General features: G+C 43.4%; 1 protein-coding gene across 1 annotated transcript in view; it reads right to left on the reverse strand.

Moving 5' to 3' along the window:
• Window positions 1-24733, reverse strand: part of FAM171A1 (family with sequence similarity 171 member A1) — a 97673-nt gene that overhangs the window by 29772 nt on the left and 43168 nt on the right. The window contains exons 2-3 of the mRNA XM_068405346.1: window positions 8995-9222; window positions 3479-3571 (exon numbers count right to left, since the gene is read on the reverse strand). Of these exons, the coding sequence (XP_068261447.1) occupies window positions 3479-3571; window positions 8995-9222 (321 nt within the window). The remainder of the gene's footprint in view (window positions 1-3478; window positions 3572-8994; window positions 9223-24733) is intronic.

The raw sequence follows: 24733 nt of genomic DNA on the forward strand, positions 1-24733 counted from the left end.
GTCAGCTCCAGTTTGCCAGCACACACCTGAAGATGTAACCATCTCAAAGAGTTCCTGTAAGGCATCTCCTGCTATGGTGGATGTGTGACATGTGGCACCATACCAGTATCTGAGCTTCAGTTTATGAAGTAACATCTGAAGTATAATCAATTCATGCTCTGATTGCTCATATGTCTGAGGCACATAGAGGGTACTCATACAGCTCCCATTCACTGAACACTGAGGTTCAGCTCGTGTATTGGGTTCATGTGGCAAGGTTTTGGTAGTGGGGGGGCTACGGAGGTGACTTCTGTGAGAAGCTGCTAGAAGCTTCCCCTATGTCTGACAGAGCCCAGGCCAGCCGGCTCCAAGACAGACCCGCCACTGGCCATGGCTGAGCCCATCAGCGACGGTGGCAGCACCTCTGGGATAGCGTATTTAAGAAGGCGGGGGGGAACCTGCACAACTGCAGCTGAAGAGAGGATTGAGAATACGTGAGAGAAACAACTCTGCAGACACCAAGGTCAGTGCAGAAGGAGGTGGACGAGGTGCTCCAGGCGCCAGAGCAGAGATTCCCCTGCAAACCGTTGTGAAGACCACGGTGAGTCAGGCTGTCCCCCTGCAGCCCGTGGAGGTCCATGGTGGAGCAGATATTCACCTGCAGCCCGTGGAGGTCCATGGTGGAGCAGATATTCACCTGCAGCCCGTAGAGCACCCCATGCCAGAGCAGGTGGATGCACCCGAAGGAGGCTGTGACTCCGTGAGAAGCCTGCGCTGGAGCAGGCTCCTGGCAGGACCTGTGGCCCCATGGAGAGAGGAATCCCCACTGGAGCAGGTTTGCTGGTGGGACTTGTGACCCTGTGGGGGACCCATGCTAGAGCAGTCTGTTCCTGAAGGACTGCACCCTGTGAAGGGACCTACGCTGGAGCAGTTTGTGAAGAACTGCAGGCCATGGGAAGGACTCACATTGGAGAAGTTCATGGAGAACTGTCTTCCGTGGGAGGGACCCCATGCTGGAGCAGGGGAAGAGTGTGAGGAGTCCTCCCCCTGAGGAGGGAGGAGAAGCAGAGACAACGTGTGATGAATTGACCACAATCCCCATTCCCTGTCCCCCTGCGTCACTGGAGGGGAGGAGGTGGAGAAATCAGGAGTGAGTTGAGCCTGGGAAGAAGGGAGGGGTGGGGGAAAGGTGTTTTAAGGTTTGGTTTTATTTCTCATTACCCTACTCTGATTTGACTGGTAATAAATTAAACTAATTCCCCCAAGTCTAGTCTGTTTTGCCCATGATGGCAATTGGTGAGTGATCCCTCCCTGTCCTTAACCCACGAGCCTTTCATTATATTTTCTCTCCCCTGTCCGGTTGAGGAGGGGTGTGACAGAGCAGCTTTGGTGGGCACCTGGCATCCAGCCAGGGTCAACCCACCACAGCCTGTCACTGTGCCAGTACTAAATAACTTAAATGACCCAGTGGCTGGCAAGCTCCATCCCTTGCAATTACTGACAGAGCAGCAGCAGACTGCAATGCCATCATGAAAATGAAGCTGGCTGCATCAACTCAGACAAAATTCTCAATTGCATAAGTTGTCATTTGCTTGATTGATTATTCAAAAGCAACTGGTAACTTATTGTACTAGACAGGCCTTTCTTTCCCTTTGACTGGTGCTTCAAACACCAGTGTTCCCAGTCTGTTCCTGGTATAATGAGTTCTGTTTTGCTCTTGTTTTTGCACTAAGCTAACTCCTGATCAGCTCTTCTGAAGCAGCTCAAAGTCATTGGGAAATAAACTGGAGAAGTAACAGAGAAAAAGTAGGTCGCAAGGATTTTTTATGGAGACTAGAGTGGCTCCATTCAAATGCTGGTACAATGTCTAGGCTGTCTTTCATTTTGGTTTCATCACAGGAGAATGCCCAAGAAAAGAATCGTAGGCTGGTCCCATAAAATAGTTTTTACTGTGCAAGACTGAGAGTTCAAATTCCAGCTCTTAGAATACTATGGGTCCCATTTTCTTTCTTTATCCTCTTTCTCTGCTATATCAGCAGAACCAGTTATATTATTCTAATTTAAATATATTGGGAACACTCTGGTTCAATTCAGTGAAGGGAGCAAGATTATGTGGAAAATATTTATGAGTGTCACTCAGCTGTTAAACATCCCCTGTTTTTTTTTTGGAGAAAGGAAGCTGTAACATGAAAAGATTGTTCTTTTTAAGTTAACTGCATAATATTAGCACATTTGCATAAGAATAAGAGTATTTAATATACCATGCTCATAGAATACTGTTGGTAAACAACGTTTCACGTTTTGTCTGATAGAATCCCTTGTGGTTTAACACAATTCACTGTCCATCTAATTTATCCCATTAGATAATGTCAGCTCTCAAATTGCAGAATATACGTACGGCAGCTGTGCTGTTCTCCAGCTCCTTCTGAGCGTTCCATCAGCTACCTAACTTGTTTAGTGTTTTTTCAGCTCCAGCCATACCTAGTGCTAACATTAATGAAAAGCCTATTGTGGCTAGATGGTTTCTAATTGTAAAAAAAAGATGTCAGGAAGGCACAACTGTATTATATTCCCTCCGATAAAACAAGGTTATCTTGGAATATTATTGAAGGTAGTATTCCCGTTTATTAACTATCTGGTAGAGTTTAAAATCATGGTAAGCACAATACACGTGAATAAGACACAGTTTATGGACACTAAGAGTGCTCACAGGAAGGATGTCCCCCTGTTTTGGCTCATCAAGGTATCTTTAAAAACTTCTGTTCTTTTGTTAACAGACTTACCTCAGCTATCACATCAACTGGGCTAAGTTACATCAGATCCCCAAGTCAGATGAACATTTTATTCTTTACTGTGCAATTCAGAAAACACAGTGTTCCTCTGACTCATACAGTTGCTTTAACTTGTGTTTGGCCTTACGAAAAGGTGATTCAAACTATATTCTTCTAATACAGTGGGTTTCATCCTGTAGTATCTGGGTTTCAGGCAGTCTGATAAGGGCTCCATGGGAAGTAACTGAGAAAAGCAAGTTTATATATGGTACACAATAATGCAGATATGAAAAATTTTCAAATTTTCTATGCCCTAAATTTCTCAGGCATTCACAGTAGGAAGCAATAAAATAAAACCAGAGAAAATTCTTAGACAATCAGAACATCAGCAAATGTTTACTGCAACAACGGTTAGATGAGGCTAGATGAAAAAGCATCTAACAGCAAAATAAATTTAATCTCTAGCTCTAAAACAGCCCACTAAAGTCCAAACGTGTTTATTACCCAGTAACTCGATTTCCCTAGTCACAGCAGTTAGGGATGAATTTAACTACTAATCAATTCAGTAAAACCATCCTACACAGGAGCATTCCTGGGGGAACTCAGAAGAATTCCCCATGAAATACCAGTCTCACCCATGGGGCAGAGTTCAGAAAGTACTGGGCTGCCACACTTCTTGTTTAAAGTGTCACTCGAATTTCAATTCTGACTTCCAAAAACCAGCATACCTTGAAATCCTGAGACTATCTGGACTACATCATCATAGACCATGAGAGTAGCTGAGCGTTCAGGAAGAAGGCCGAGACTCAGTGAAGAGAACACTGTGGGAGAGAAGTGGTTTAAGTGGGATATATTTGAATTCTTATAAACATAACACAACCACAATAGCCCTTACTTTCTTCTACATTTTTGCAAAAGCAGGCCACTCAAACTAATAAAATCATAATGTATACATGACAGAAACCACATACATTTTCTAAACCGAATAATTAAATTGCCAGGGTAATTATTATTGAACTAAACAACATATTCTATGCTTTGACTCTGATGAAGTCATGCACAGTAGCTCAAAGTACAGAAGAGTGCAGTGGAAAGAGTTTCAGGTTATAATTCTCAGCTCCGCAGAAAGACTTGTCATTACATAAAGAGGAGCAAAACACTAACTCAGTGTGACCGAGTTATTTTTTTCTGCAAAACAGTTATACTTCTTACCTCAGGAAGATTTTAATGAAACTTAACTTTTAAATACTTTGAGATGCTTACATAAAAAGTCATACAGAAAGGCAAAGTATGATGAATAAGTGAATAATTTGCTTTAAAATACAGCATGTCCTTACTGAGTCACCACCTACCCTACAGAAGTGCCATGTATAGTAGAACTACTGTCATTCTACCACATGGTGCGAAAGGGGACAGATAAATGATATTTGCTGCAAGAAACCTGTCTGCAAGGGCCTCCTCTGCCACTGGGTATTGACATTCCTTAGAGGGGGCTGTGTCTGTATGCACACACATGTTTGGAGAGCAAAGAACATGATATAATTTCATGCCCAGTTCTTCAGACCCAAAAGACCAGAAATACGTACAGAATTCACCACTGAACACACCTAAGTCCTGCACCTGTGAAAACAGAAGTATATCTGCCTGCAGTCCATGCATGGCTTTCAAAGACAGAAGAAGAGCAGGAGATTAATGCAGACTTGTAATTTTTGGTAACTGGGCAGCATCCCACATTTGTACCTGGAAAGTACTCATCCCATTCTGAAGTGCCCACAAGCTGAGGAAGGCATTTCCAGAACCAATTAACAGAAGAACAGCGCACGCTCTTCTGATTTTCTGGAGCTTCATAAATTCCTCTAAATTAATATGTATTGCTTAATCCAAGAGACCATATAAATGTAAGAAACAAATAGGGACACTGCACACTATTTTTGGTTTAAGAAATCTATTCTCTTTTTAAAGATCAGAAATTGTAGTGTTTTGGAGAAATACAGGAGAAAGGAGAAGAAACTAGGAGAAATACACTGATAAGAACCACCATCTAAAAGATGGTCTTAAAAACATATATGAACATTAAAACAAACAAACAAACAAATAAAAAAAACCCAAACATGTTATTGTAAGTACAGCTGAGAGTTTTCTTTCCAGTGCTCTACATGTGAAACAGATGTACACATCAGGCAACAGAAGTAAGAATGCCTAGTGTAAGTAGCACTAAGGCCACAATTACAAAATTTGTTTTACTCCAATAACTTAATTTGTATGAAGAAAGCTAAAATAATTTAGACACCCTGGGGAGCTCAATACAATAAACCATGCCAATATCTTCTTCCATATATGCCATATGATAATACATATATAACCTCTAAACTTCCCCTGGGCTTTTCTGCACAATCTTTTCTCAGCATAACAAAGGCAGAAAGTCATAGTGTTTAAGGCCAGAAGGATGACTGTGATGATCCAGTCTTACTCCTGTAAAACTACAGCCTTCCCTGAATTAATTTCTGCTTCAGATAGCTGTGCTTAAACTAGGACACCTGTTGTAGGAAAACTACCCAATTTTCTTTTAAAGGTGAAGACTACACCATGACATCAATGTTCTAGTAAATAATTATGAGGGCAGTTAAACTTTGTGCCTTTTTACCCATCAAAATTTGTTGAGGTTAGACTTCCAACCATTTGATCTTCTTTTTATACAAGCCCGCTAGACAGAAGAATTCTCTTACCTGTTTCCTGTTCTGTATGTGGGTACTGATGGACTAGATCAAATTACCTCATGAACTTTCTCTCTGGTGACCAAAATAAATTAAGCACTTCCAAGTCTTTCCCTGTACGCCATATTTTCCAATCTTTTAATCACTCCTGACATAACCCTGCAGTTTTAAACATTCTTCTTGAAGTGTGGATCCAGAACTGGACACACATTTCCCAGAGTGGCCGCACCAAGGACAAGTTCTGAAATACTATACTCGGCCTTCTCAGTCTGTACCTTATTTTACAGCTAAAGATCAGACTATTCCTCTGTCTTGCAGGGCTGCACTGGGAGGTTATTTTCAACAGTTCCTCTACCATGACTCACATGTCTTCTGCAGAGTCACTGCTTTCCAGATGAGCTCTCCTCTCCCAGAAATACCACGAGCATCCTCTGCCCCTAGAACTACATTTCACCACAGCGAACACCGTGGTTTGCTTTGACTGACCCTACCACCTAGTCTGAACTGTGCTGCCTCAGCAACTTCCCTCTCTTCATTGCACACCCTGCTCCAAAACATCCTCTTAAATATGGACTAACAGTCACAAATTTATTTTCTTCCAAATTATTTACAAAGAAAAATCTATGCATAGCCAAGAATAGATAGATGAGCAAATCTTCTATCACGAACACTTCAACAACTCAAGTGATGTTAAATTAATGAACTGTTAATAAGTGGAGTCGTGGCTATGCTGATAAATAGTTTAATGGAAAAAGAGATCTTAATCTTTTCCTCCTACCATTTATCACTATGTAAATAAATAATCCTCCTGCTTAAGTGGTAAAGAGCTAGTAATTATTTTGGTTAATATAAGAAAAGTTCATGTCTGCTGAATTATGAGAACAGAAAACCCTCAATGCTTAGTCCTTAAAGCTATTACAATAATATCATGAGTTCAGTGGCTGCACAGCATTTCAGCATCAGATTATAACTAATGCATTGACTGTGATGGAAGAATCCTGATCCTTCAGCAAAGTCCTGTTACAGCACTTTAAACATTACCACCCTATAGCTTTCAAACCTACTCCCCGCTTGTGGTTATAATTTCCATATTGAGATGTTTGAAGTAAGTGTGTCCGTACTTCATTTACCACAGCACACAGGACAGCACATTAGCTTAAACCACTGCCGTGGGTGGAATGATGCTCAGAACAGCCTGTCTGCTCTGTGGGGGGACAGCTACTAGGACTGTTAAAAGGCATTTTCAGGAAACGAGGATCCCACTGTATGCATGTACCCAGAGTGCACACTGCAAAAAAAACAAGATTTAAATATGCTGTCTGTTCCCCATCATTCAACCCAGGTTAAAAATAACAACAACAAAACTTCCATGGTCTTCAGAACTTCTGTACTGTGCTGGTTACAAACATGACAGGCATTTAAATACAAACAGTTATTGGGGAGTTTTTTAAAGACTATAGGCATCTTAGTCAACACAAAAAATAACAGCCTAAGTCTTGGGCCTCAACTTTTATATCACATCTCCTTTAAGGAGCAATTCAAAGAACAACCCTATTAAATCTACATGGGGTGTATCAAGTTGTAACTTGTTGTTTCTTTAATCAAAGAAAGGATTAAGTTCAAGGTACCGAAAGCAAAAGAAAGGATTCTACTCCCAATTAAATCAATGACAAACTATCTACCAGTTTCAATGGGGGAAGATCAGAGGTGAAAGGAATCTGTTTTCTGAGTTAAGATCACATTTCAGCCGTGGAAAGAAATAATTTGTGGAAACTGTATACAATTACTGCTCTTTAAACTTCAATGACTTACCAAAACAATAATGCCATGTTTGATTCCCCTCTTTCAAAATCAATATTTAAGAAAAAGCAACAAGCAAAAAAACCTAACCAAACAAACTCCAGGCCATGGAAGAGTATGTTGCATTCAAAAGATCTAGGGTATGAGTCAGAAAGAGATGAGACACAAGGCAAGAAAAGGTTCAGGCAAGAAAAGGTTATTGCATACTTTAATCATATATGATTGTGTCTTAAGGAAGTACATTAATATGCTGAGGAAGCTGCACTTCATCTTATTTAAACAGAAAAAAAACCAAACATAAAGGAAATTTCTAAACAGCGTCACAGAACAGTTATGGTTGGAAGGGACCTCTGGAGGTCACCTGCTTCAACCGAGCAGGGAGGTGTTCAGTTGAGTTTTGAGTATCTGTAAAGATGGAGATTTCACAACCTTTCTGGGCAACCTTGTCCATTCTTTGACTACTGCTGCTGTAAAGAATGGTTCCCTTTTATTTATTTGAAACTCTCCTTGCTGCAACTTATTTTAGTTGCTTCTTATTCTTTCACTATGCACCTAAGAGCCTGGCTTCGTCTTCACCATAGCTTCATTAAGTAGCTGGAAAACATGGCAGACTATGGTAGAGGAAATGTGGAAGAAGTCAGTGTATCTTATTTGGAGCAAACGAATGCAGATAAGTAAACAGCATGTTGAAATGCCTAAAGCATAATTCTGGGTTTGAAGAAATTCAAGTTACTTTCCCCATCTGAAAATGCATTTGTTGCTTGACCTTGCATCAAGTCACACAGTCCCTCTGGCTATGTTGATATTAATAAATAAAATGGAGCCAAGGCATGGGACTGAGCACTGCCCTGTGATCACTTATACTATTTAAATATTAGTGCACTTAAAACATGGCATGGCTTCGGCCTGGGCTAATTATCAAATCTGAGGTGGTATTTAGGTGTGGTCTGAGTATAATACAAGCGTGGGACCTTTCCCAAACTCTTTGGACCCTAATTGTGGCTGGGGATTAGAGAAAAGGCAGACGAAAACCGGGGATATAGCCTTCATCTGGATGTCACTTCCCAAGGTCTGAAAGCCACCCTCAATCTGTTCTATTTAGCAGTACAGAAGCAGTCTTCATGACTCAGTTTCCCCTCCTGTATAACTAATGTAAAGTCTCCCACTTCCCACAAAATTTTGAAGCATTCTGACAAAAACTAACATGCATGTATTATTGCTATATTTGTTTCCCTGAGGAAGAAACTAATTAAGTTAGAAAAAAATCCTTACATCTGGATAACATAACTGCAGATTAAAACTGTCCTATGGACATGGCCAAGAACAGAAAGGCCAGGACTTTTTTTTGTACACTACAGCCTCTGGTGCAACAGTTGTTGGGAGAGAAACGACCAAGTACATCACATCTGCTGAAACAAAGCACTTGAGAACAGAGTTCCCATAAAGAAAAAGATCTGGAATAGATTTATATATTTTGTGGAGCTGTAAGAGCACCAACAGTTGTTTGAAAACTGATGTAGTACTGTCTCAAGGACAGCCAGGAGCAGAACGAATCTCTGCACAGCCCTGATGCCACAGCTTAACTGAGGAAGAGACCTTGCTGTTTTTGAAATGCACAGAAGTTCTTCCTCCCACCCAGGATTGCAGGCATTAAAACACATCATACAGAACCGTGTAACTTCCTTTAGATGCAAAAATCTTACCTCAGAACAAAAATAAAGATCTCTTACCAGGCAATCTTACAGGTTTCCATGGTGCAGAATTTGGCACATAGGCATGTTTACTAGCAGTCACTATCAGCTGATTGCCCAACTTATACTGAAACTTGAGGAAGGCAGTGCCATCTGCTCCTGAGGTTCCAGATGCAATGGAGATCTGGTTGGTAAAAATCTCAATGAAGGCTTCAGTTACTGGCTGATGTGTGCTGGCATCACTTACATGGACCTTCAGCGTTACTTCTGTAATGACAAACAACCACAGCAATTATCATCCAAAAAGCTTCTGCAGGAGGCAGCAGTGAGAACATGCTAGCACACCAATGACAAAAAGACACAGGGCTCATTGCTAACCTCTGGCACTCTTGGCTTGGACTGCAGTTCTCTATTTCGGGCCGTCACTCTAGAGACACTGCAGTTTCTGCCACAAGCCAGACCAGGTCCTGAATTATTGCCCTACTGTGAACTCCAGCTGTGGAGGCATCTACATTACACCTATGACCCACATGCAGCTGGGCAGAACATCACCAGGGGCAGGCACTATTCCCTTTGATGGGCAACACGTCAATCTCACAGTAGCATCATAACTCTAAATGCACATGCTATCAAACATCACTTATTAGCCACAGATAGCACGGCACTGTAACTCACTGTAACGTCCCTGGCCTGGCTGTGCCTCTGCTCCAGCCAGCCTTCTCCACCAGCAGTGGGAGAGGGAAAGGTTGGAAGTGGGCTCTACACCCTCACCCCTTTCTCTCTTTGTGTAGCAAAGGGACAGAGGAAATCTGCTGTGCTGGAAGCCCAGGAAGAAAGTGGGCAATGAAGTGGGCTGTGTTACAGTCAGATTTTGAACCTTGGTGGGAGAGATTGCCCCAGCTGGCACAGGATGTCCCTGGTGATGTCCAACCAAGATGGTGAGATCCTACAGGACCAGGTCCTTGTCCTCAAGGCACAGGATGACCAGGTGGGAAGCAGAGCGCTAGCGTGAGGAAGAGAGGAACACTTCCCCCCTGCCTCCCTGTTCGCTGGCTCTTTTTCCAAAGGGGCAAAAATGTCACAGCCCCTAGGGATATCTGCTTGCCAGCCCTGACACGACCATGTTACCTGTCCCCACATACAACTGGCGGGTATGAGAAGCAAAGAAGCGATGGTTAAGGCAGTCAGGAGAATCATACATCTTGTAGACATGCAGTCAGAAGCTAACACAATGGACTACATTTTCCTTGAGTAATTTGCCATTTTTCCAGAAACTAATTGCTTGTTTAAATGTTTCCAGATGTATGATATTTGTCCACTCCGTGGCACTCCTCTGACTAAACCGTGCATTGTGTCAGCAGGCTTGTGTTACATAAAGTGGAGTGGCTTGTGCAAGACAGTCCCTCTGGAAGGCATTCCTCTATATCTATGATTATTTTTCTGCCCCTCCAATAGTTCCTCTGCCTCATGCTCTAAAGTAGCAGCTGTTGCCTTTCTTCAATAACAATGACTTAAATGCAACGCTGTGTTGAAAAGACCCAGCAACAGCGCAATGCCTCCACCAAGCCACTCTGGAATTTTTCGCTTACAGTCCCCTTGTTCTCATGAATGAGTACCTACCTCCTTCTTTTCTCTTCTCTCCCACTCTCCCCTTTCTCTCGTTCTCTCTCTCATATTTGGAAATTCTGTTGTTCTTGCATGAAGTCCCCTACTTGGGCTCTCTCCATTCCCCAACGTAGTAGATGGTATTTGCAAACTCCCTTTTTGTGTCAGGGGAATTCAGCTGCTAACAAGCAAGATGCTCACACTCCACGTGCAACTCATTCCTTCATGTGCTGCCCAGAAAAGAGAGCATGACCTCCTTTTCACATATATTTAAAAACAATACATTGATTTCTACAGAACAGTATTGGTGGTACAGTTCTGTTTTATTACTACTGTGCGTTGAGATTTTAAGAACTTTTTGGTGTAAGCCCTGAGCCAGCAAGACATAACACCAAGCAGAACAACAAAGAACTTAACAAAATCTCTGTTGTGAATTTCGATGGTGAAATAACACAATTGAGTATGCTGAGAAACATACTGTAGCAATGTAGAACTTTAAAAGGATGTCAGAATCTAATACAAAAATATCAGCACCTCTGTCCTAGGGGCATTTCACCCAGAAAGATATCAGGCCCTTTTATGAGCGGAGACCTTCTGTCTGAATCCCACAGTACAGAAAATATTACTATCAGGCAGCCCTGAACAAAAACCCTGTTAGAGAAATTCATCATCATCGCAGCCCTCACTTTAGAACTTGGCAATGGAGGATGCCAGTTTAGAAGGGATCAGCCTGAAACACATTCTAGCTATTAAAAGATTCTGGACTTGTTCCCAGTTTTGCATTTAGTAGTCAAAGAAAACAACGCATATTGAAAAACAGCGTCCATACACTCTGGTGTGCACGTACAGAATGCCTCCTTAGAAACCTTCCCTTGACCACCAAGCAACTTGGGAAATCTTGTGCATGTGAAAGGCAGCAACATTAATGAAAGGAGGAATGCATATGTGTTTACGTATTTACAAACTGTACATGTATTTACAAACGTGAGGGCAAAAAGCAATATAAGTTTTTATTTTCAAAATGTGCAGGAACAATACGCTTAGATCCAAAGCCAGATAGCTGTGCTGCTAATGTTTCCCACTTTGAATTGCCTAGCAAAGAATGCTAAAGAACAGATGCGGTTAAGAATAATGGGTCATGCATTAAAGAAAAAGCAAGGAAACAGGACAAGCTGAACATTGTGGTTAGGAATTTCAGTAACATGAAAGTTTAGCCTTTTCTAAAACAACCACACATAAGAAGGAATGAAGGAGCTCTGGAATATTAAATACTAATCAAGGAAGAGGATAAGAAAACAACAGAAGTATCAAATCTATTTAATTCCTAAATAGACATCCAAACTTCTGAAATAGAAACTACTACTATAACTGATCAAGAGACAAAGACTGATAAACAACAATTTTCCTGTATACACAAATCCATCTCTCTCTTCCCAAACAAGAGCTAGCCATGGGTATCTCCAGTAGGAAATTCCTTTGTCCTTCACTCCATAGCTATATAAGGGCTTCTCTCCACATCCTTCTCTCTTTCTGATAAGGAAGGATAAGGGTTTCCAAAATCCTCTTTCCAAAGGGAAACAATGAAGGCTATCACCCAAGATGGAAGACTGATGTCCTGAAAGGCAACAGACTGGAACTGCTGTTCCAAACCACAGTTCCTAGATCACACACTGGGATTTTTTTCTCCTCCTTTTTAATATTTAGACTGTTTTTTTTCCTCAGAAGCCAGAGAAAATCCTAGCAGCCTGAATAACTCTAATTCCTTTTCATGTGTTATCTTCCCTGACATAACGTGTGAAATGTATACAACTTGCTTAATTCAGGGCTTTCTCCCACGCAACAGCTCCTTTTTCTTCTTATCTAATGCAGCAGTGAAGTCATGAACACTAAACGTGCATTATCACAGGAATTTCCACAGCAACAGAATGACTACAAGCTTTAATTTGGAGAGAAATTGTTTAAGAAAACCTCCTCTGAAACAATCTATAGAGACGACTAGGAAAACTTAAAGCTATACAGTAAGTTTCAGAATTGTCAGGAGATATTCAGGCACTTTTTAAAGAACAGGAGGCCTGAAGAAGGGAAAGAAGAGAGCAGAGTAAGGACAGCAAGTGATCCAAGATCAGTCTGACCTCAAATTAATAGGGAGGTCTTAGACCGAAGCATCAGGTACACTAAAATAAGTATTTAATTAGAAAAAGCTGCTTAGAAGACTCATTATTAGCTAAGGAATAGAGTCTCTATAATATCTGGCAAACTTTAGTTGGTTCTCTCAGCAAAACAGTGGGGATAAAGCAGATACGTTATTCTTGAGTTTTACAGCCTACCGCGGCAAGGAGCTCATACAGAATTGGAGGCACATGGACTCAGAAGGAAGGACATCTGCAGTAAGTGGGGAACACGATGGAGGTGGGGAACCGAAAGCACTGCAGAAAGTGAACTCCGAGAACATGAACTGCTAAAGAGAAGCGTGCCCCATTCTTCCACAGATTTGTGATACTGTTGTGCTTTCTGTTATTTACTACAGTGGGACTATTGAATTACTAAGTTCTGAAAGAGCTTTGCTCTGTGCTACCAGTGAGGTCCTGGAGGAAGGAAGGGGACATAAAGGTGCACAGTGCTGATGTTTCCTCACCACAGAGCAAAGCAGAGATGGCTGAGGTGAGAGAGGCCAGGCTGATGAATTCACCCAGGGCAGCTGGGATCTCTCTCACCTCCCCAGACAGGCCAGCCACACTCAGGAGAGGCTATGCCTGAGCCTACAGCCCTGTCTAATACACCTGGCTCCTGACCAGGGTGGTGTGAATGTGACTCTGTCAGACCTGGGCTGTCTGGCACGTGGTTCCCTGTTGGCTCGCAGTGCCATGCAGGTGGGCACAGGTAAAGCCAGGGTAATTTGCCTGCACCACTAGCACATGCCCTGCCATCATATTCCTACAGGAATATTTCATGTCCAAAGCAAGAGCTACTTATGTTAACTGTTAATTTCCAGGAGATAAGCCATGGACAAAGATATCCTGTCTGGGTGGGCAAAAAGACTGTGTGTCCCCATGTGAAAGTGCAGCTAGGAATGGGCCATGCACAAACGTTAGATAGTGCAAGCCATCTGGGAAACCCTGCAACTCAGGCTTCAAGAATCCCAAAGCAAATTGGGAAAATGGCAAATACAGGGTTACATTACACAAAGAGATCAAGGCTGCTGTGTGTGTATGCTCAAGCAAGTCTGGCCTAAATCTCTTTTCTTATAGTTATATTCCTTTGTCTTCTTTCAGCAATCACATCTTACTTGTTTTTCAAACAAGCACAAACCAAAACTACCAGTTACAGCGGAAACAGCTGCTTAAAGTGTAACTCCCTCCCAGTTTTCTAGTACTAAATTTATTGTCAGCTATATAAAAACCCCCAGCATCTCCACGGTTATAATTTGGGAAAGTAAAATAAAAAAAAGACAAAAAAACCCCCTTACATGTTAGCATTCCAATCCAGAATTCCATCTGTCTTAATCTGATTTTTGAGATTTTACTAAGTCTAAACTTTCTCTGAGCAACCCTTCCTGTGCCATCTGCTTTACGAACCACACTGCCTCCTCTGAAATGCAAGTAACCTTAAGACAACTATTTCTGCAGTCACAGCCCCTCTTCTCAGACTCACAACTGCTCTTTATATTGCTGTGAACTCCCAGTTTGGGAACGGTTTCCTTCAGAACGTGTATCATCAGCGCTGTCTGCTATAACCAAACTCCTGAAAAGTGAAAAGAACTTTTTTTTTTTTTTAAAAAAAAAAACAAAGCCAAATGTTACATAGGAAGAAAAATCCTGAGCAATCTGATGGCACACTGTCAGATCTCAAATACTGAAATAAACAGAGAAAAGTTACAACACAGATTGGAAGTCAAAGATTACAATCTTATTTAGGTTCCAATCCTGTAATTTGGTTTCTGTGCACACACCCCTCCGTCAGGCAGACTCCCACTGACGTCTGCTGGACAGATGATCTCTTTTGGCAACGGGCTGACACAGGCAGCCGTTATCACTTATCTTTTCCTCTGGGGGTCCCCTATCCATGGACAATGTCAGGATATGACCAAAGAAAGAGATATTTAAATTATCTAGGTTTTGATTAGAGAAAGAAAACTTCCTGCTCATTTAAAAAATGCCATTATGAACTTTATTTAAAATACAATTGTACCCTCCGCTCTGACTGAGCTTACTGGCAACATGCCTGGTTTTGAATCCTACACGCCAAACGGATAAGCCTTTCTGCCTCTTAACCTTTGGCCCCTGTGCGAGGTCACCCCTCAGCCAAACAACAGGATTTTCATTTATCTAAAGGAAAACATTTTGCTAGAAAAAAAGAGCGTTCCCCAGCCTCTAGCCACAGATGCCAACTCAAGCACTTATATATTGTCATATCTTTCTAATGTACTGCATCAAGAATGCTCTGCTGACAACCAAGCTTCAAAATAGCAGCAGAGTAAGTTCATACAAAAAGAAAAGGAAACACCTATGTAAAATCCCTCCAGAAACAGACAGACTCTGGTCTTCACTGATGTGGTCACCTGAAAAGTAAGTTCACATGTATCACCTCAAATGGCAAACTACGTGTGCTTGTAGAAGATTCACAGCAAAGACCTCTGTTCAGAACAGGCTCTGGGCCACGTTACAGGAAAACCAGTGGTGCTACACAGCCTTCCCCTCCACCACAGGTGACCAAGGTCTCAACTGGGGTGATTTCCAGGGAACCCAGCCACGTGGAGGTCTGTCAGGAGGTCTGTTTCTTCGTGTCACCTGTTCAGCAATTCTCGAGATTATACCAGGGCTGCTGCAGTGCCTGGGATTGAGCAGAAAGATCCTTACTCCTGTCCACAGCACTGGTCAGATCTCTAGCAAGGATTGCACAACAGGGCTTGGTTCTCAGGCCCAGACTTCAAGGATTTAGAAAGCAGAGGGGGTCAGAGAAGAGCCACATTAAAATCCAGGGGACAGGGAAGCAGCCTTGGGACCAGCCGCCTGAAGAACCTGACCCCTTCAGTTACTGCAAGAGAAGGCTGGATCACTGTGCATAACAGGGACACTGCAAAAAAAAAAAAGTCAGCGGGGGCCTTTAGTCTTGCTGATAGTGGTACAGTATGAGCCAACAGCTGTACACCGAACTTAAGGAAATTCAGGTGTCGCTTCTTAGCAACAAGAGCACAGCTTACTAGGTGGCAGATTCACTTGTGCTGACAAACCATGGGAAGATTTCTTTTCTTTTTTTTTTTTTTTTTTTAAATAGTTTTAATTTTAGTTCTAGCTGTTTAATTAAGGCTTACAATTAATGTTTAATTCTGGAGTTAACAGAATTAATGTTTGATTCTAGAACATTTATGAAGCCAGCCCAAATGATTGTCTGTGGTGCTTTTTTTTTTTAGCACTGCAATCTGAATTTGCTAAACGCTTTTCTGCTTTACAGGTCACGGGGGAGACTATCAATACAGTTCTCTGCATGCTCTGAGCACTTGTACTGTGATGACTATAATTAACTCTCACACCTCAGAAGTCAAGAAGGAACTTTCTCCCCCAAAAGCACAACTGACTGCGATTTCTGAGTTCTTTTATTCCTCTCTTTTGCTCTTCCTCAGAAACAGTAGAGATCTGATGCAACGGGAGCTGCATAGCCCAGTCCCTTTGCTGGCGCAGAGAAGCCTCTCTGTGACGCCCGATCAATGCATCATGCTCACCTCGTCTCAGTGGACAAGCAGGATCCGGGGCTGTGGAGGAGGCTGCTCTCAGGTGGCACTTGAGGCTTTTTTGCCTTCTCTACAGCACAGTTTGATTCATCTGCATTTTTCATCTAACATTCCTTGCCACTGCAAGTGCCTCAGGCATTGCTGGCACTGTGGCTGGTTCCTCTAGTGCACAAGAATTTAATTTCCAGAGAACTGAAATGGTTTAGCTTAACTGAAATAATTAGACTCAATCCTCAATATTCAAATTCCTATCACAGGGTTCTGTGATATGAAGGTCAAGACAGGTGCCCTACTTGCCTCTTCAGCTATAAAATCTATTAAAACCAAGCATTTGGAAAGTAAAACTAAAACGATAAATACATTAGTTTACCTCAAAATACATTGTCTCCTAGTGATAATGCACACAAATTTTAATAAAATGTCACAAAAGGAATTCTAGTATAAGAATTAGAGCAATTTATGCCATCTCCAGAGTGACAACCAGGCTACTACACAACCAGATACTCAAGGGGGAGGGAGGGGCAGTTACAGGATAATAAAATAAAGACATTAATCACACAACTGTCCAACCTTTAAAAGAGGATTTGAATATCCTGCCCTGCTAGAGCCTAGAGCATTACCACCTAAATTAATTTATTGGGAAAAAAGGTAGGAATTTGCTTTAATTAAAAAAAGTGAGAGCTATATGCATGATGCCCAGATGAGACTCTGATACCCTATTGTTAAGTGATTAAACAAGCATTTATAATTAACTTGAAACTCACACGGCTATGAAACTCATGAATAGCTATAGTTGCATTAACAGGTCTGCCTTTGATCTCTACAGGAACTGTGCAAGACACAAACTAATTTCATTTCCAAACCTTGTCTTTTAGACGTGGAATTACATAAAGATACTGTTATGGAGTGCAGATGGAAGTTGAGTTTTAAAGGTTTAACTTGCCACATGCATAATGCATTCTTTACAAGACATGAAAAAGTAATCCCTGCTTAAAGCTCTCTTTTTTTTCATATGAGTTCTTTGAAACTCTGTTTGGAGATCAATATGGAATGAAAAGTTAATGCACCAATACTTTTCAGTTGCTGAGCATTAGAGTTCTCCACTGACTCAAGACCGCAGCTGATTTTGCAACATCAGCTCTGAGGATAATACCACATTCAGCTCAGCCGCTGCACAGCTCGCAGGGATTTTAAGCCAAGTTTATACCTGCTGCATCACCGGTCTAGTTTGGAGGAGGGCAGAAAGGGAAAGCTTGGATTTGCTTAGCCATGAACGGATGTGTTACATTTTCTTGGGACAACTTTTTCCTAATTCTATTAATAACAGTATGCATCTGATAAAAACAACGTAAAGCAGATGTCTTCCACATTGAAGTGAACTACTGACAATGCAATGGGGCAGGGAGGAGCCAAACCCTTTTTTTTTTGCTTATTTCCAAGTAGCTTTAATCTTAGGTTTAATCTCTACTTATTTCCAAAACCTGATGTGAAAGCAAAGCTAGATGTCACTTTGGAAGAGTGTCTTTCTACTTGAGTTGTTTGTCTTTTTTTAAACAAACTACTGTAACGATTCAAACAAACCCAACTCAAGTGACTCTCTACATACCCATAGCAGTAAGCCGACTTCCACTTTCATCTCAGTACCCCACTGACGTGAGCTAATACAGGCACAGAGGCAAATTCTTGCGTGAAAATTTTATCTAGGCACTTACATGCTCTCTTTTTTCAAATAATTAAATAGACAATTTATATTCACTTCATTCCTTGAAAAGGTTATCCCCAGCTGGCAGATAGGAAAGTTAAGCATAGGTGAAGCCACACATGGTAATAACCTCATTCCTCCAGCCCAGCTGCCTGAGCAGAGAGCTCTGCAGGGTGATTAGAAGCTCAGCACTGCTGCTCAGCTACTCCCAGGCAAAACCAGAGCATCCCTTCCCCTCCCACCTCCACAGCCCAGCTGTGTACTCCGGCTCCTTCTCTTGTGCTGCTCTGTTGCTCCTTGGACCTGTCACTGTGTTGGTTCCATTTACAGACCCAGCACAGCACCAGCCTAACACAATGAATGGCTTGTTGCCAGGTTATCAGGTTGAACTGCTGAAGCAACGCAGCCCCAAGGGCCAAAATCAGCAGAATGGGCAGGCGTGGGGGTGGAAAGGCATGAAGTCTTCTGGCCAAGTGCAACACCGGTGAAGGAAAAGAGAGGAACTGGGACCACCCCACTGGTTCACAGGCAATTAGGTCAGCTCAGTGGTACCACCGAACCACAGCCTGAGAGTCCTCCGCAAGTAACTGCACCCCTACGGTCACTTTGGAAGGATGCCTGTCCCTCTCCTGACTTAGACAAGCGTTAGGTCAGCATTTGACATGAACAGTTGCGGTTAACCTTTATTCTGCATTAATCCCAAATAACTGAAGGTTGGCCACTTCTCGACTATGGCACCTCTACCACTGAATACCGGCACCGCAGCAGTAAGATCTCCTGGCTCCATAAAGGCAGGATGCTTGTGACAGTGCCAGGGAAGGGTTTGATTTGGAGCAGCGAGGACTTTCGCACGGGCACTATGCAATGTTTACAACCACTCTTGAAAACCCAAAAGCCCCTACAGGCATTTCTGTCTGGGTGGAGGGAGGAGGTTGCTGTTGATGCCTCCTGAACCTAAAAAGCATGTTTTTATTAGCATCTCTACATGCCAGTTGCTGTGACTTCTGTTTTCTCCTCACTACAGCACTAGGATTAATCATCCTCCAACTTGCCTATATTGAAACGTTCTTATCCTCCAAAAATATTTATTATAACTCCAAGTTTTTGAGATTTTTCTCTTCAAAACAATGTTTATATTTCCTCATTTGGAATAACTAAAAAAAAAAAAAAAAATTAACCTGTGCTCCAGGTCTTCTTCTAGACAATGAATGAAGACTTGAAATAAAATAAGATCCACTACAGTTCCCTTCATCCTAACACTGTACAGCATCCCCAGCTGGACACACGGCCATTTGTCATTACCTTTTGTTTACTCCTTCATCCAACCTCAGTTATGCAGAAGAAGCCTTCTCATCCAACCCCATTAATTTTTCAATTACTGTTTTTGAACCAGGCTGCTGTACTGTATTTCAGCTGTGATGAATGCATATATATGCAGCATAACAACTGACTCAGTGACAAAAACTTGCTTCAGTTTAAATTATCCTAACAGCCATGGTGATCTTCATACTTGGCAGGGGATTAATTTTAGGGCTGTTAAGATTTCATGAGAAAAAAAAAAAGTCTAATCAGAGTAAAACTGTGAATTTTAAAAAATTACTTTCTATTCCCCCACTCTGGAAGTCAGTTATGTAAATTAGAAGTTATTGGCTCTTCCACAAATTCACAGTCATAGTTGGAAAGTACAGTTATAGTTACACTTGCAACATTCATCTTTCTTACAGACTCATTTTATATAAAAACACAAAGCGACAACGACCAGGGTTTTGATATGCTGCTTATCCAGCTAACATTGCTTTCCATGACTGAGAAGAGCACTGGAGCATACCTTTGTATCTCTTGGTCACCTTGCAGCTCTGATTCCCTGTGGTGCTTGTCACAGTCCCACAACTATCACTGTAGCTAGGAGACAAAGGTTTTTAACCTGGAGGTCCGTGATCCAGGCTTTGGGAATGTGTGAAAGTGACTTGGGGAAGCATCTTCGTTTAGGTTGTACAATTGCCTGCCTAGGGGGGCCTGGAGGGGATGACACTCTGCTGAAGGACTCTTGGGGTTCACAAATCACAGTGTTGAAAACCAATGAACCGCAGCAGAAATGGCCGATCAAACAAGTCGGTGAATTATCTGTTCTCTTTAGAGATAAATCTCAAGGCAAAATGCTGTGATTGGCCAACAAACGATGGAAAAAGGCCGAGAGGACACGGACAAGGGTGATGTGCCCTGAAGCTCAGGGAATAATGCAGGGTGTGACTGACCACAGCTGCTGCAACCAGAGCTGACTTCATCTCAACACAAATGGGACCCGAGGGTGGCCTTTGTTTTAGATGAACAGCTATGTCAGTTGAGTGCATCAACTTGCTACGCCACAGTTGAGTGGATCAAACCTTTCTCATTAAAAGTTCATTAAAAGAGTGCGAATGTCTCCCAGACCAGCGTGGGAGGGGGCGTATATGTGGCTCAGCCCAGCACAGAGTATAAAAACTGAACAACTAACAAAAGAAATAAATAAATTCGAAGAGAGCAATGGGCTTGAGCTGGTTCCAACCCATGTACTCCCTCCCAGCAGCTGGTATTGCCCAGCGTCATGATGGTGAGCATGTTATAGAGATCAGCAACAGGGATCACATTGGTGGTGTGATTGAACTGTTATCGCCATTGCTGTATTTCCTATTTGCTAAGTGCAAATAGGTATTGTGATTTCAGTATATTTTGTGTCACTGTGCTAAATCAAAAATCCCATATAACGTTAAATATCTTCAAATAAGCACATTTGATATTAAACATTATACTCTCCACGTGTGGCCTACCTCAAAGACCCCAGTCAGAAAGTACTGGACTCTGACAAATGCTTGTATTATTTACTAGTTTGTCCATTTAACAGCAGAAAGAGAATACTACTTACACTCCTGCATAAACCCATTTTAGGTATTTCTAGCTGTAAACATCACTCCACATAACCTCTCTCCCACAGCACAGAATCCCTCAGATTCCTTCATTTTACCTCTTCTGTTTCTTATACCCGTGCTGCAAAACATAGATCTGTTTAAAAGTGACGCTATCACGAAGGGCTGCTGGCATTCTTACTTTGACAAATACGTCCACTTTCCCATTAACAAGCAGATACGCAAAACTGAAAACGTTCCAGCGGCACGCTCTGCTTCCTTGGCGGAGACAGCGACATGAATATTTTGTAGGCCATTTAGTCTATGCATTAAGGGAGCATTTAAAGTATTATACTGGTTTAAACAAACAGCTGTTATGTTTGGAAAGTGATGTACTGCGTACAAGCAATGTTTAAAGGGGAAGCAGGAGGAAGGATTTTCTAAATAACCAAATCATACAGACACTAAACTTATATTCAGAAGCTGCATTAACAGGATGCGCTGGGGGAATTTGCTGGGAAGCAAATGAAAAAGTACATATACAATACCACTAATCAACTTCTGAAAGGGCAAAATATGCTCTATTATGTTGTGCCTAAGATGAATATAAGGGTAGCAAATAAGGGATGTGGTGGAGAGGCAACCTATATCAGAGGTTCCACCACAGTCAGAAAAACCTGACAGGCGTATAGCTACCTCCTCCACAAGGAAGAAGAGAAGAGTTTTAGTGGTTGGAGACTCCTTCCTAAAGGGATCTGAGGGCCCAATATGCAGAGCTGACCCCCATCACAGGGAGGTCTGCAGCCTGCCTGGAGCCTGAATCAGGGATATCACCAGGAAACTCCCCAACCTGGTGAAGGCCACAGACTACTACCCCCTGCTGATCTTCCAGACAGGTGGGGAAGAAGCTGCATCCCGTAGTCTGAGGGGGATGAAGAAAGACTACAAGGCCCTAGGACGGTTGGTGAAAGAGTCTGGGGCACAAGTTGTTTTCTCCTCCCTCCTTCCATTTTCAGGTGATGACGTGGGATGGAATAGTAGGATTCTCTCTATTAATGCCTGGCTACGAGACTGGTGCTACAGGCAGGGCTTTGGGTTCTTTGATAATGGCTGGTTGTATAAGACACCAGGCGTGACGGTAATACATGGGAAAGGTTTATGTCGTAGGGGCAAAAGGGTTCTGGGACAGGAATTAGCAGGGCTCATTCGGAGAGCTTTAAACTAGATTCGAAGGGGGATGGGGTAGTAGCTGGGCTTGCACCACTGGGGCAACGCTCTAGTGTTGAGGCAGACCAGGAGGCCCCCCATCCCCCTGGGGTGAAATCGGTGTGCTCAGCTCGCTCCCTGAAATGCCTGTACACCAATGCACGCAGCATGGGGAATAAACAGGAGGAGTTAGAAATCCGTGTTCGGTCGGGGGGCTATGATCTAGTGGCAATTACAGAGACTTGGTGGGATGCCTCGCTTGACTGGAATGTGGTCATGGATGGCTATGTCCTGTTCAGGAAAGACAGGCCACTAAGGAGAGGTGGTGGAGTTGCTCTTTATGTGAGTGAGCAGCTAGAATGTATTGAGTTCTGTCCAGGGGCGGATCAGGAGCGAGTTGAGAGTTTGTGGGTGCGAATTAAGGGGCAGGCTGGCAGGGGTGATACTGTTGTGGGTGTCTATTACAGGCCACCGGATCAGGATGAGGAGGGTGATGAGGCCTTCTACAGGCAGCTGAGAGCAGTCTCTCAACTACAGGGCCTGGTTGTTGTGGGGGATTTCAACTACCCTGATATTTGCTGGGAGGCCTACTCAGCCAGCCATCCTCAGTCCAGGAGGTTCCTCCAGTGCATTGATGATAACTTTCTGATGCAAATGGTGGATGAGCCAACTAGGAGAGGAGCGCTGCTGGATCTTATCCTCACTAACAAGGAGGGTCTGGTTGAAGAGGTGAAGGTTGAGGGCAGCCTTGGTTGTAGTGACCATGAGATGGTAGAGTTCAGGATCTCATGTGGCAGGAACAGAATAGCTAGCAGAATCGCAACCCTGGACTTCAGGAGGGCCAACTTTGGCCTTTTCAAGCAATTGCTAGGGGAAATCCCATGGGACAGGGTACTAGAAGGTAAGGGGGCCCAAGATAGTTGGTTAGCATTCAAGGACTGCTTCTTCCGAGCTCAAGATCAGAGCATCCCAACAGGCAGGAAGTCAAGGAAGGGTACCAGGAGACCTGCATGGCTAAACAGGGAACTGCTGGGCAAACTCAAGTGGAAGAAGAGGGTGTACAGATCATGGAAGGAGGGGCTGGCCACTTGGGAGGAATATAAGTCTGTTGTCAGAGGATGTAGGGAGGCAACTAGGAAAGCTAAGGCCTCCGTGGAATTAAACCTTGCAAGAGAGGTCAAGGACAACAGAAAGGGCTTCTTCAAATACATTGCAGGTAAAGCCAACACTAGAGGCAATGTAGGCCCACTGATGAATGAGGTGGGGGCCCTGAAGACAGAGGATAAAAAGAAGGCGGAGTTACTGAATGCCTTCTTTGCCTCTGTCTATACTGCTGGAGGCTGTCCTGAGGAGCCCCGCACCCCTGAGGCCCCAGAAGAAGTCAGGATAGAGGAGGAGTCTGTCTTGGTTGATGAGGGCTGGGTCAGGGACCAATTAAGCAATCTGGACATCCATAAATCCATGGGCCCTGATGGGATGCACCCGCGGGTGCTGAGGGAGCTGGCGGAAGTCATTGCTAGGCCACTCTCCATCATCTTTGCTAAGTCGTGGGCAACGGGAGAGGTGCCTGAGGACTGGAGGAAAGCAAATGTCGCTCCAGTCTTCAAAAAGGGCAAGAAGGAGGACCCGGGGAACTATAGACCGGTCAGCCTCACCTCCATCCCCGGAAAGGTGATGGAACAACTTGTTCTTGGTGCTGTCTCTAGGCACATCAAGGATACGGGGATCATTAGGGGCACTCAGCATGGCTTCACCAAGGGGAAGTCATGCTTAACCAACTTGATAGCCTTTTATGAGGATGTTACCCGGTGAATAGATGATGGTAAAGCTGTGTATGTGGTCTATCTCGATTTCAGTAAGGCGTTTGACACGGTCTCCCACAGCATCCTCACAGCTAAACTGAGGAAGTGTGGTCTGGATGATCGGGTAGTGAGGTGGATTGTGAACTGGCTGAAGGAAAGAAGCCAGAGAGTGGTGGTCAATGGGACAGAGTCCAGTTGGAGGCCTGTGTCTAGCGGAGTCCCTCAAGGGTCGGTACTGGGACCAGTACTATTCAATATATTCATTAATGACTCGGATGAGGGAATAGAGTGCACTGTCAGCAAGTTCGCTGATGACACAAAACTGGGAGGAGTGGCTGACGCACCAGAAGGCTGCGCAGCCATTCAGAGAGACCTGGACAGGCTGGAGAGTTGGGCGGGGAGAAATTTAATGAAATAGAACAAGGGCAAGTGTAGAGTCCTGCACCTGGGCAAGAACAACCCCATGTATGAGTACAAGTTGGGGACAGACCTGTTGGAGAGCAGAGTAGGGGTAAGGGACCTGGGGGTCCTAGTGGACAGCAGGATGACCATGAGCCAGCAGTGTGCCCTTGTGGCCAAGAAGGCCAATGGCATCCTGGGATGTATTAGAAGGGGTGTGGTTAGCAGGTCAAGAGAGGTTCTCCTCCCCCTCTACTCTGCCCTGGGGAGGCCGCATCTGGAATATTGTGTCCAGTTCTGGGCCCCTCAGTTCAAGAAGGACAGGGAACTGCTAGAGAGAGTCCAGCGCAGAGCCACGAAGATGATTAAGGGAGTGGAACATCTCCCTTATGAGGAGAGGCTGAGGGAGCTGGGTCTCTTTAGCTTAGAGAAGAGGAGACTGAGGGGTGACCTC

This window comes from Nyctibius grandis, chromosome 7, assembly GCF_013368605.1.
Source record: "Nyctibius grandis isolate bNycGra1 chromosome 7, bNycGra1.pri, whole genome shotgun sequence".
Taxonomy (NCBI): domain Eukaryota; kingdom Metazoa; phylum Chordata; class Aves; order Nyctibiiformes; family Nyctibiidae; genus Nyctibius; species Nyctibius grandis.